The sequence below is a fragment of the Typopeltis vanoorti genome, chromosome 4, assembly GCF_054136105.1.
Source record: "Typopeltis vanoorti isolate ZY-2024b chromosome 4, IOZ_Tvanoo_1.0, whole genome shotgun sequence".
NCBI lineage: Eukaryota > Metazoa > Arthropoda > Arachnida > Uropygi > Thelyphonidae > Typopeltis > Typopeltis vanoorti.
This window is the reverse complement of record NC_143552.1, coordinates 55,111,465-55,124,697: the sequence shown is the minus strand read 5'-3', so window position 1 is coordinate 55,124,697 and position 13,233 is coordinate 55,111,465. Positions and strand designations below refer to the sequence as shown.

Genomic DNA, 13,233 nt, shown 5'->3' with positions numbered 1-13,233 from the left:
TCCAAACGTCAAACGATTACGTTTGGAGCATAATACTTAAAACCATATAACTCTTTAGAGTATGTAACTTTTAGAAGGTCTTTGGGATGCTGATTCCATGGAATTGCAGTCCAAAAGACCTAAAAGTTCTTTAGTCAATGATTAGACAATGCTTTTCTGTTGGATACTATAACTGACTAGTATTTACTATGAAGATACTCAAGCATCATATGAGTGTTTGTTTGGAGTATTTTACAAGAAATATCGTTCAAACCAAATTGAATCATATTCTCAGAGACTTTTGTACACATGTGTAGCGGTCTCATTTCAATCAGCTGTATGTATATTATTAAGAAGAAAAGAATTCGGCAAAAATATGATTTCTGTGGTTTAGCAGTTCTTCAATTAATTTGTGGTATTAAGACCACATGTTTCTAAACATATAGCAAGTATAATAAAATAAACAATATAACCTAACAATTATAATACAGCTATATTGCCTGCTTCAGTTTAGGAGTGCCCCTGTTTAAATGTCATTGGCTATTTACTCATGGGTTCTTAGGGCATTATGAGTGTAGATGTACTAAAAAGTATATGTAGCTTAAGGAATAGAAATTGCACATACCTTTTTCTGGGTGTTGTGGCTTTTCCTCTGTCTGCGATGTCGAGAACTGCAGAGTGTGTGTGTGTGTGGTGTGGGGGGGGGGGGTAGGCAGTTTGGTAGAATAAGTTAGAAAAAACCCGGGTTTTTGTCGTAATATATAGAAACATATACTTTTATATAGGGTGGGGAAAAAGTGAAAGGGTTAATTTTTTAAAATAAGGAGGGGGAAGGGGAAAGGTGGTTGACGGGGTGTGGACCGTTTCGACTATTCGTGGTCATCATCGGAACATATTGGGAAAGTGGAAGCTATGTCAGGTCGGGTGGGTGCTTCAGAGGTGTTTGTGTTGTCTCCTATTGGTCGGGATTGTGACCTCAATTTAATGTTGTGAAGCTTCCAAACCTCGGAGATTATGTAGGGCCTGTGTACGTTGATCGAGTTCGCGTCACACTTTATAGCTATTGTTTCCGATATTCTGAGCATTGTTTCATTGTCTTGTCTGTCTATTATGATGGCCTTGTCTATCTGCGGGGTGTGTTTTTGTTCAAGGGCGTGAACAGCTATTTCCGTTTTTCCTGTGCTTTGTATACGATTTTTCTTTTTAATGTTGCGTTTTTTAGTGTTTAAATGTTCTGGAATAGGGATGTTACAGTCACGGAAGTGTTCTTGTAGTCTTGCCCATAAAGACCTGATGGTGGAACCTGTGTAGGTGATGTCACAGTCTTTTTGGCAGGGAAATTTATAGACTACATTGTGCTGTTCAAATATATCTTTTTGTGTGTGAGGTTTGGTGGATTTTAGGAGGTTAGCCAGTTTTTGGCTTGTGGTGAACTTTATAATATTGTAAGGTAACGTGATTGCATTCTTGAAATCTTGTTCATATTAGAGCTATCGGAGGCGTATTAAGAATTTTGTTGATCGTCTTCTGTTCGTACCCATTGACGGAGAGAGTATGTTTCTGGCAGCGGAGTTTTTCACTTTTTTTTTTCGGCGTGCTATAAATGCTGTATGCTCTCTATCCGTATTGTTTTAATCATGCTTATTATTATTACCTTTTGGAATGGATGGTGGTGGTGGTGGTGTGAAGTGGCATGTAAAAATCGTCTAGTTGCTGTAGGTTTCAGTATATTGAAAAGATCAATCTTTTTTTCTTCTTGTTTATTTCGAGAGGGATGTCAAGGAAGGGCATTTTTTCTGCTCTCCTAGTTCAACAGTGAATTTATGTTTGAATGCAAGCTGTTCAGATAATCTTTAAATTAAGTTGTCATCAGTTCCCGACCAGATAACGAAAATGTAATCCATATAACATAACCAAGTTTTTCTTTTTCTTTTCTTTTCCTTTTCCTCCCCCCCCCCCCGAATGGAATATGTTCAAGTCTAACGATTTTAGTAATACCATTGTCCCTACGTCTCATCAGAAATGTTAATCTGTTGATGAAGTACTTGTGTTTAAACAAAAGAACTTTATCAGAAATTGCTCAATTTCTCTAGTTTTTAACTTGGCGAAGTATCTGTCAAACCTGGTAATTTTCCATACAGAAAACATTTCCACACATATTGTGAAAAATAGCTTATATTTTATTGAAAGGATAAAGGATTTAAATATAGAACCTTCAAACATCCAAGCCAGTTTAGATGTCAGTCTGTTCACCAATGTCCCTAGGGATGAGACTGTGGATCTTCTTCAAAAACGTTTTCCACATGACACATTAAGATTATTCAAACACTACGTGGAAAATGCTTTCTTCATATTTCAGGATAAATACTGGGATATCCAGGTTATCGCATGAAAGAAAAAAAAAAAAACAGGAGATTACGTAATTCATTGCTCTTGTGGTATTTTCTGTGTAGGTCACACGAAGGTCTGGGGAGATTCGCATGCCTGAACACGTAAAATACTTTGAAAAATGAAGACAGCATAAATGAGTATTGGCGGCCTTCCATAAAACAAACACAAGCCACCAAGTAGGTTGGCAAGAAACAGAAATGCTATATATTGATCATAATGGTTTTACACGAAAGTTTAAAGAAGCTTCAGAAATGCTCCGAAAATCGCCACGCAATGTAATTAAAAGCAAGGCTTAATCCTACACCAAGTTCCTCTCTAAACACTACATTCTAAGACAGTGGTTCTTAACTTTTTCGAAGTCACGGAACACTTTTGATTATAAGAAAAATTTGGGGAACACCAAAAAGCATTAGGGTCATAAAACTAACAATAAAATATGAATGAACGTTCCTTTTATAAAAATGGAACTTATATTAATGCGACACTTGAGCTTGTCAGCTTTTGCAGATTTCTGCAACATCAGGTCTAACATGTGATACAGCTACCCTCACCTCTCTCTCTCTCTCTCTCTCTCTATTTGTCTATATTAGTAAGTCTTTCACGCTTTTAAGTTTTTATATGGGTTGATATTGAGAAATCGAGCTCACACAAATATGATATTGAAAACTGTAACAAAATTTTCAGTGCCCTTATGGAGAGAGCTGGGTGTTCGAATCGGATAAAAATCCAAAATTCCTCAAGAGTTATTTCAGAGAATTTCATTTTTAGAGTACGATCCGTTGACAAGGTAACTTAATTGTTCTTCTTGTAACGAAAATTCACAACTCAATGTATTAATTGTGCCAAATGGATTTCGTATCCAATCATAATTGTGTGTATTCAAGGAAGGAAAATAACTTGAAATCTTTTCTTCCAATAACGGAAATAATTCCCTCGTCATTTTTATTCAGAGTAGCCAATTACACTCAGAACTGTGTCATGTGACATCTTTCACCGGCGGAACACTTGTAACCAGTTCGCGGAACACAAATGTTCCGGGGAACACCGGTTAAGAACCACTGCTCTAAGGTGTTACGATGTTTTTTTACTGTTGTATCGTAAATTTGATCAATAAACATTTCTTTTTAAAATACGGACATGGCATTCTTGTGTGGAAACTGTACATAAATAAATAAGATAATTAAGATTAGACCAAATACATGTGAATAATATTTTATTCAGATTGATATTAATTTGTGGTCTTCAGTATTTACAGAAACTAATTCAGCATAATCATGATTTTAATTATTATACAATAATAATATCTTGATACCTTCTTGGAAGCTTTGTAACAGTATTGTAACATGTTGACGAAGACAGTGTATTAACTGTTCCTTGCCTCGTGAGATGGCGCCGCTTTGTTTGCAGCAAAAGCCTAAGAAATCCATATCGAAATTTAGATGATATGACATTGTAGAGAATAGGATTGATTGCAGAATTAATATATAGCAGAAGACGACAGAAGTATAGGACGTTATAATATACTTCCAGTCCCATTGCTTCTACTTGTTCTTCTGGTACAACCACCACCCAAATAGTAAACACTCTGAACGGAGCTAGACATACAAAAAAGCATGTAACAACGGCGGATAACATGACAACTACTTGTTTTCTAGCTCTCATCTGTGATCTTTCTTTACTGGAGTTCAGTCTTTTTCTGTCTCTCATTAGTTGTTTGGTGATAATGCCATACACTATCATAAGCACTCCGAGAGGGATCCAGAAGAACACAGTCATGGAAACGAATACATAAATCTTTTGCCACACTATTTGAGCTGACGTAAGACATACTGGTACAACACTGCCATCTATATAGGTAGTGAATCTATATTCTGTTATTCCAAGAAATGGACACGTGCTGACTAAAGCAACTATCCATACCACCATGATTATAGCCAACGCTCGCATTTTAGTACAAGTGTATCCTGCTTTGAATGGCTGACAAATGGCATAATAGCGTTCAAAACTAATGGCCAAAATAGTGAGAATTGAACCATGTGCAACAAATAGCTCCACAAATGGTACAGTTTTACCTGAAAGAAAAAGTAAATTAAGAATTATTAAAATATACGTTATTATTATACAATAATGTTAATGATTATCACATAATTATGATAAAAATGTCATCGAACAGCATTCATTTACGAACATAAAAGAGCACAAGAAATCAACTAACAACAAAAATTCGTAGAGACAAAAAAAAAAAAAAGAAAGACTGCTACTTTCAAAAAATTCACGGAATACAGTGCATATGAAATAAAGATGATCTACACTTTAAAATGTACCTCGAAAAAAGAAGACTTAACCGCAAGATTTTATTGCAAAAAAATCGTCGGTCAGGATATACCTTCGCAAACAACACCACACAAATAAAAAAATAATAAATAAATAAATAAATAAATGATCAACAACATAAAAATCACCAACACAAAATCAATAGCCAATCATGTATTTTCCACTTGTAAGCAAACTGGAAATGAAGAATGATTTTTCACAGTTAAAACCAAAGAATCCCATGGGTCACTTGCAGACCATTTAACACACTTTGAACAAATAAATCCTATACAGTCGTAAATATGATATTCCACATTGGTAATATTTCACATAAACTACAAACTGCGATAATCACACCGATTTACAAACAGGACAAAAGAAATGACATGCAGAACTACAGACCTATAATTAACTTTGCAGTTATCTCCAAAATTATTGAAAGTAACACGCACTAGACTACAGAACTACTACATTACATTATTAGCCAGGCGCTATCAGCCCAGGGGGACTTTTGGCCTCACGATCCACATGCCAGTCCTCTGTGACTGTCCGCCACGTTCTGGTCTCCAGCCCAACAGCCTGCAGGTCTTCCTTCTCCTGATCTGCCCATCTCTTTCTCGGTCTCCCTGATCGGGGTCGGGCCGCCCACGCTTGTCTCACAGTCCTTTCGGGGCCCATACGGTACAGGTTCCCCAGCCACTGAACGGGGTCGCAGCTCCATCAAGACGTCTGCCGAGTTGTATAAAGCGTGTATGGCAGCATTGGACCGCCTCCTCCAGACTCCGTCTGCCATGACCCCTCCATAGATACGTCGTAGCATCTTGTTCTCGAATACTCTCAGGTGATCGGCTTGTCTCACCGTGAAAGTCCACGCTTCAGCACCGTAGAGGAGAACAGGCCTGATCAAAGTCTTGTATAGTCCCACCTTTGTAGTCCAAGACAGCAAGCGCGAGGCGAAAAGGGGGACGCACCTGATAATAGGCCACATTCGCGGCATTTACTCGACTCTGGACATCAGCATCAACTTTGTTGTCTTCAGTCACGAAAGAACCCAAGTACCTAAATACCTTCACCCTCTCAAACTGTGCAGCTCCCTCTAGATCTTGAGCAGCATGGCGACTCATAAAAAGGTATTTTGTCTTCTCGGCATTTATTTTCAGGCCAACTTCTTCTGCAGCTTCTTCAACAGCAGTAACCAATGCCACCGCGTCGTCCCGTTGATGCGCCATAACGTTCAGGTCGTCAGCGTAGCCAAGAGTCCTAACTTGTACCCCCCCATGTCGACTCCACCTGCCACTTGCTGTGTGTTTCTAATTACTTTTTCCAACACTAGATTGAAGAGAATCGGAGAAAGCCCATCTCCCTACTTCACACCAGCTGTATTTGAAACGGGTCTGAAAGGTCACCTTCTGCTTTCACTCTTGCTCTCGAACCAGCTACGCACACCTGTGCCATTTTTCGTAGTTTTCGAGGTATTCCCAGCTCTTCTAATACCTTCCATATTTTGGGGCGTATCATTGAGATATAGGCTTTAGAAAAGTCTATGAAAATATTATGAACTTCCCGGTTATATTCCCAGCATTTTTCAAAAACTTGGCGCGGCGTGAAGAATTGGGCTATTGTAAAACGGTTCCTCCTGAAGCCCGTCTGGTAGTCACCAAGGCACTCTTCTGCATATGGTGTGAGGCGCATTAGCATGATGTTAGACAGCACCTTGTAGCCAGTCGATAGCAGTGAGATGACCCTGTAGTTGCCGCATTGAGTCTTATCTCCTTTCTTATATACTGGGGTGATCAGCGACTCCTTCCACTCGTCCGGCAGCCGTTCTTCTTGCCAGATCATCAAGATGAGCAGGTGAAGCTGCTCCAGCAGGACGTCCCTACCATTCTCCAGAAGCTCCGCCGGTATGCAGTCCACTCCTGGAGCCTTATTATTTTTCAGCATGCGGATAGCACGAGTAATCTCACTAAATGTCGGCTTTTCAATACATGGTTCAGCAGATTGATAAGGAGTGTAATCCTCCGATATTGACGTTCCAGCATTGACATTCAGCAAGTTCGCAAAATATCTACGTCACCGAACGAGAGCATCTTTTGAGTTTGTTAATAGATTTCCACTCTCATCGCTTATGGTTGCCGCTTGTGTCTGGGCACCTCACATGGCTTTGATCGTCCGGTACATCTCCCGTCCATTATTCGTCACCCTATTTATCTCTATACTAGCCACTTTCTCATTAAGATACTTCCGCTTTTCCCTGCGTAGACATGTATTCACCAATCTTCTCACCCTCTCATATGCAGCTTTCTTCCTGTTATCTGCTAGGTAGTTCAGTAGTGCTTCCCTTTGTTTCGTTACAGCTTCTTCACACTGTCTATTAAACCATGCTTTTCTCCTCCTCTTTCTCTTTCCCACAGTTCTCGAGGCAGCTAATGCGACCGTATTTTTGCTGGTGTCCCACATCCCACCCGGATCATTCTCTTCCTCCTGTAACTCCCCAAAACGATTCTGCAACTCTAACTGGAAAGGCCGCTTGCCTTCCGCTGTTTTCAACTTGTCCAGGTCCCATGCCGATCGTATGATAGGACACGCCGGCTTGTGAACTGCAATTCTATGCCTGAAACCGTAGGCTACCAGATAGTGGTCGCTATCTCCATCTGCTCCTCTGAAACTTCTCACATCCGAGATGGAGCTGTGGTGACGTCGATACACTAGTACATGGTCTATTTAGTCAGCTGTTCTACCGTCCGGCGATCTCCAGGTCTGTTTGTGGACGTCTTTATGCGCAAACATAGTGCTCTTTACAAAGCATCCCGTAGCGGCGGGAAAACTCACAAGTCGCATCCCGTTATCATTGCACTCCTCATGTAGGCTCTCACTACCCACGAAAGGGCGCCACACACGCTCTCTCCCCAGCTTCGCGTTGAAATCTCCCACCACTAGCTTGACGTCATAGGACGGTAGATTATTACAAGTACGCTCAAGCACTTCGTAGAAACAATCTTTAGCTTCTTCCGAGCTCTCTTCAGTAGGCGCATAACAGTTCACAATAGACACGTTTTGAAAACGTCCCTTAACTCTAATAGTACACAGCTGATTATTTACAGGTTTAAAATTTAAAATATTACACAAAAAGTTATCACTAACTAAAAACGCAGTCCGAGGTCGAGCCTTGTCCCGGCCAACGCACTTCTTGTACAGCACAAAGTCCAATTTTATACTGTCGTAAGACATTCGTCACATTAAAAAGAGCTCCTTCTTTCACCAAACTACGTATATTCCAGGTCCCAAAACGATTAATAATCATAGTCGCAAAGGCGTTCGAAATTCCGAGGCTTCTGTGGTGCTTGTTTCGTAACCAATAGGGTTTTTACAGGAGGGGTGGTTGGCCCCTCGCTAACCCTCCCCTTATATTAGGATTCCTTAACTAAATTGAGCAACATAGTACTAGCGACAGAAATCCTTAAGCAGTTGCATATAACAAAGTACCATGATAAGCTTCTATTCAAATTAGGCTTAGTTGCTCGCACATTCTCTACCACTACAGTTTCATAAAGTATACTCATAAAAACCAATAGATAATTTACACAAATCTATATGCAATGTGCTCAACCTAAACATCATAATTTTTAAAAGAAATACTCCACAACAAAAATATTTCACTAAAACGTATAAACAACTTTATACAGCTAAATCAACCACTAGCTACAGAACTACTTACAGAAATACAGCATCATCTCACAAAACCAATGTAACTTCTAGAAAACAAAGCGCCATGTTATTACAAAATATTTCCGATATCATAAAGCTCTCGATAAAAACAAATACACTGTCCTTATACTTAACCAAAGTATTTGACACAGTTGGCAATGGCATACTGCTGACCAAACTGCAGTTCTGTCGGAATAAGGGGACCACTTTATACCTGGTTTAGGAACTATCAAATAGAGCACAAGTAACAAAATAAGCACAAATCATAGCTGGTATATATACACAGATAAAATAGAGTCCCATAAAGCGATATATTATGATCTACTCTGTTCAGTATATCAAATAATGACATTCATAACTGGGCTACATGAAGACAAATATACCAATACGCAAATGAACTACACGGCTAACAATTCACACATATCTACGCTGCTCTCTCCAAAGCACAAAACAGAAATGAAATAACTTACTTATGCCACAATTTAATTATAAGGAAGAGCACAATGTTAATTGGTGCTCTTTATTATAATGAAATTAATGCTAATTATAATTATATTATAATTAACATTAGGTAATTATAAAGAACATGGGAATCACGCTTCCTGAACCAGTCGTGCTACACTGTTCACACCTATATATCACTCCTAGGGAGGTACTATTTTGCCCTAAATTCAAGAAAATATGTAAAATTTAAAAAAAAAACAAAAAAACCGGTGTTTTTATGGTTGAAATAAAGTTTTACGGTTTATTAGGCCGCCCTCTAAACTTATCACTAGGCATTGCCTGAGTTGCTTAGTGGGTTGAGATGACCCTTCTGCTGATGGCCATCGATCTACAGTTTTGACTATGTTACGCACTGAATCTGTAGAAGTTAACATTCCTATAGCAAAATGTCTTCTGTAACATAAAGTGAAAGACATTTTGACATTAATAACACTATGCATGATTCTTTCTGAAGGATGATAAGCATTTGAATACCTAATATTTAGAGTATTATCATTTGTTGGATAATATGCTTACACTATCGATATATACTCCCCTGGTTTTCAGCTGCAACCATCTTATAAGAGAGGGGGCCACAGGATAACATTGATAAATATATACAAAGTCTGAACACAATTAAAAATGAAATGACTTGTAATTTCAATTTAAAATGTTTGTTTTTAATATCTGTAAACACTATTAGATCTGATAAGGTAAGACGACTTGCATCTTTTATTTGCAAATATCCGTAAAATCATAACCTATTCCCTATTTGCGTTGCCTGTATCAGCCGACTAAATTCTGAATTGGACTTTTCTTTTCAACACGCAAGGATAAATCAACAGGTAGCAATTTGTGTTTTTCTAATCAAAGTTATTTTCATATTGCACGGTCACTGAAGGATATAAAATATATATATTAAAATACTCTGAGTGTGTGGGCGAGTGTAGTGTTTCTCAACAATGTTGCCGTAGAAGAAAATGCGTTTAGCTTTATACTTGTCGCAGCAGATTGGCGCTGTCTGGTGAAGCAGCGAAGGCTTGTTTAAACTTTCAAAGGCAGGTTTTGACTGGCGTTTTGTTAGGCATCGTAATGTAAAATATTTATAAGAGCCACGTTTATAAAATAAGAGACGAAAAGGATATATTTTATTTTTATTTCTTACGGAAAGTGAGGACACTGTCTATCTCGAATTCGTTTCGAAATTCGGATGGAAGTCGAACTCACCTTTGTTCATCCTCACAATAACTGATTAGTACGGTCCCTGGTCAGCGGGCATACATCTCGAGAAGAGGATTTTGCAGATAATACTCGCCATCTCGTGTTCCTAATCCTAACTACCGATATTGATATCTTGTGAATTTCATGTCAATTTTTCTGGGTTTGCATGATTAGAAAACTCAATTTTCCGAGTAAAAACAAACAAACAAACTCTACTTGCTGTGCAAAAGACCATGGAATATGCTGGGGAAAAGAAAGAGTCTTTCTAGACTTTGAAAAGAAGTTCCTCTACTCAGAGATTAGGATCGAACGGGTAAGGAATCGTCTGTGGTTTTAACATCATCATGGCCGTTCCAGAGGGATACTCGGAATAATTGTATTTTAATTTTTTAAAGAATATTATTATTAAATAAATATATTAATAGTTTTTGGTGTAGCTGTCTGTTAATTTATACAAGACGAAAGTTCGTTATTTTTTTCGTCAGTCGAAAATGCATCTTCTCATTATAATATACAGTGCATTCCGATGGAATAATTAATGCCGAGATTTGTACAGTTACGCTTCAACTGCATTTTCTAGGTCGTTTGGACTCCTCCTGTACTGCTTTCATTGTACTTGAGTTCAGTTGTTGCGCTATTAAAACTATATTATAGAACACGCATTTAACATTTTTACAGTTACATCTGTCTCACTTTTTTTACACGCTTTTCACAAGATATTCGACTTTCAGCTTCTTTTTTTTTATTTTAAATTTCTTCATCTTTCGATTTGCAGAATGCCGTTTTGGAATATGATATCAGATCGATCATATACAAATAGCAAATCGAAGCTCAGATGCCAGTTACATTCTCGACATAATGGCTATTTTATTACAGATGCATGCCTTATTATTTTTATTATAATTTATGTTCGTATATTCAATAATATTTTCAATCATTATGCACATAAGGATGAAAAGAAGCTATGCTATATAATTACTGAACAGAACAAATAAAATGCCAAAAGTGATCTAAACTAAATTAGCCTAACGTCATCATTTGAAGATAATGAGAACTTAGTTAATAAACTAACCAATAAAGAGTTATAGCAATAAATAAATAAATAAAAAATAAACTTTTCTTCTTAAGGAAGGAATAGTTAAGGAAAATCACTGTAAAATCTCGATATATTATTTGTCCATAGTAGATTACTCTGGACCACATAAATCGGTAAGAATTCGAAACATGTTGAGTGCTACAAAAACACGAAGTTAGTACTAAAAAGCATCAGGTCATTTTCTAATACTGGTACTTCACTTATTGGGCGCTGCAAGGAAGTCAGCGGACCCCTCCCCACGTGCAAGGTGCAGTGTGCCATATAACAGATGCATGTCACGTGTTTGTAACCGGTATAAATTGGAGGAATATAATGCTCCCAAGTCAGTGCAACAGTTCTGGTTTTTGAAATGGCAGAACAAACCATCCAGGTACTGCTCACCCTCGGATCCCGTATGACAAGGGTCTGTGAGTTTTATGTTACTGAGCACACAATGAAAGAGGCTAACAGGTAGTTTTACCTAATAAAATGAGAATTGCGAGCTGAGGCCTTTTCCTACTACTTCTACTATTGCCCTATTTATTTCCTTTTCTTCTTCTCCTATGAACGGGCTCACTTTGTCCTCTGTAATTCTTTTAAAGACCGATGATATGAACCCACAATTTTTCATTGAGAAGAGAACTGACGGAGTTTGAAAGAGGCTTTGCGATAGGACATCATGTTCTAGGCCCATCTGTTCAGCAAATTTTTGACAAATTTGGACATCCAGGTCAACAATCAGTGATACCATACTGTAATGGAAGCGGGGGGAGTCAACTGCAAGTGGTACCCGCAGTGGACGACCACCACACGCACTGAACGTGACCGTAGTGTGCTATGAAGGATAATATGTAAAAACCACCATTCGAGTATTGACTGGAACGCTAATCTACACAAAACATTTTTCACCGAGACTCAAAACATGGGTTTCCATTATAGGACGGCAATATACAAGTCTCACATTACACGAACCGACATGCAGCGTCGTCTTCAGGTGCAAAGAGCGTGTACAGTGGGACCTCAACTATTAAATTCGAAGGTAGCAGTGATGGTATGGTCCTATTTTTTCTGGTTTGGCCTCGGACCTCTGTTTGTGGCGCCAGGAACATCTAACACTGAGAGGTATCTGAACATTCTGGACAATGCAATGCTTCCTACTTTGTGGCGTTTCTACGGAACTGACCATTCTCTCTTTCAGTCAGACAATGCAACATGTCATAAAAATGCTGCTGTAACTGCGTGGTTTGTGGACATGGACGTCACCACACTTGACTGGCCTCCACAGAGTCCTGATCTCAATCCTATTGAACATCTCGGGGATGAACTGGAAAGTGGAATGAGATCAATGGACGTCCGTCTCACAACAGTCCAGGGTCCCATTACATGCCTACAGAAAGAATGTTCCAAAATTACCACTGATCACTATCGTAAGCTTGTAAAGTATGTCTTGTACGATTTCTGCAATAATTTCAAGGAGGTCCTAGATCTTTTAAGGTGTAGGACCCATGGCTGTTTGTTCCTCTCACAATGATATCGTATTTCTTTCTAAGCAGTATATTATACATTGATCTAAGAAACACCAAATTTTACTGATCACAGTATGATCTCTATGACTTTGAGCCACAGTGATATTCCACTAAATTTCAAGTCCTAATGGCACTTGCTTTTTATTCAATAACGTTTGGAGAACATGAAACAATAATCAAAGTAACAAACAAAACACACCCCATCCTTTTTAATGTCCTGTCCAATTACACGTTAACTTTATTTCATATTGATTTTTATTCAAAATAAATTCTTTTACAGATTTTTTATATATATATATATATATATATATGTTATGGTTAAAGTAATAAATCCGGTTATTATTAATAATTACCGGTTAAAGTGAATAATTAGAATTAATCACTGTAACCGGTTAAAGTTATTACATTAAAGTTATTAACCGGTTATTACATTTACCAGACTCCTAGAGGAGTCTGGTAAATGTAATAAAAGATGTTTATAGGTTTTATATATAGGTAGGTTAGGTTAGTTTATAATGAAAAAAGTAAGGAAAGTAC

The 13,233-nt window shown here is 38.1% G+C and overlaps 1 protein-coding gene across 1 annotated transcript in view; it reads right to left on the bottom strand.

Moving 5' to 3' along the window:
* Positions 1-3,657: 3,657 nt before the first annotated feature.
* The window catches only part of LOC150107315 (growth hormone secretagogue receptor type 1-like), a 37,118-nt gene continuing 27,542 nt past the window's right edge, over positions 3,658-13,233 (bottom strand). Inside the window, exon 2 of the mRNA XM_090391788.1 lies at positions 3,658-4,442. Coding sequence (XP_090247914.1) covers positions 3,658-4,442 — 785 coding nt within the window. The remainder of the gene's footprint in view (positions 4,443-13,233) is intronic.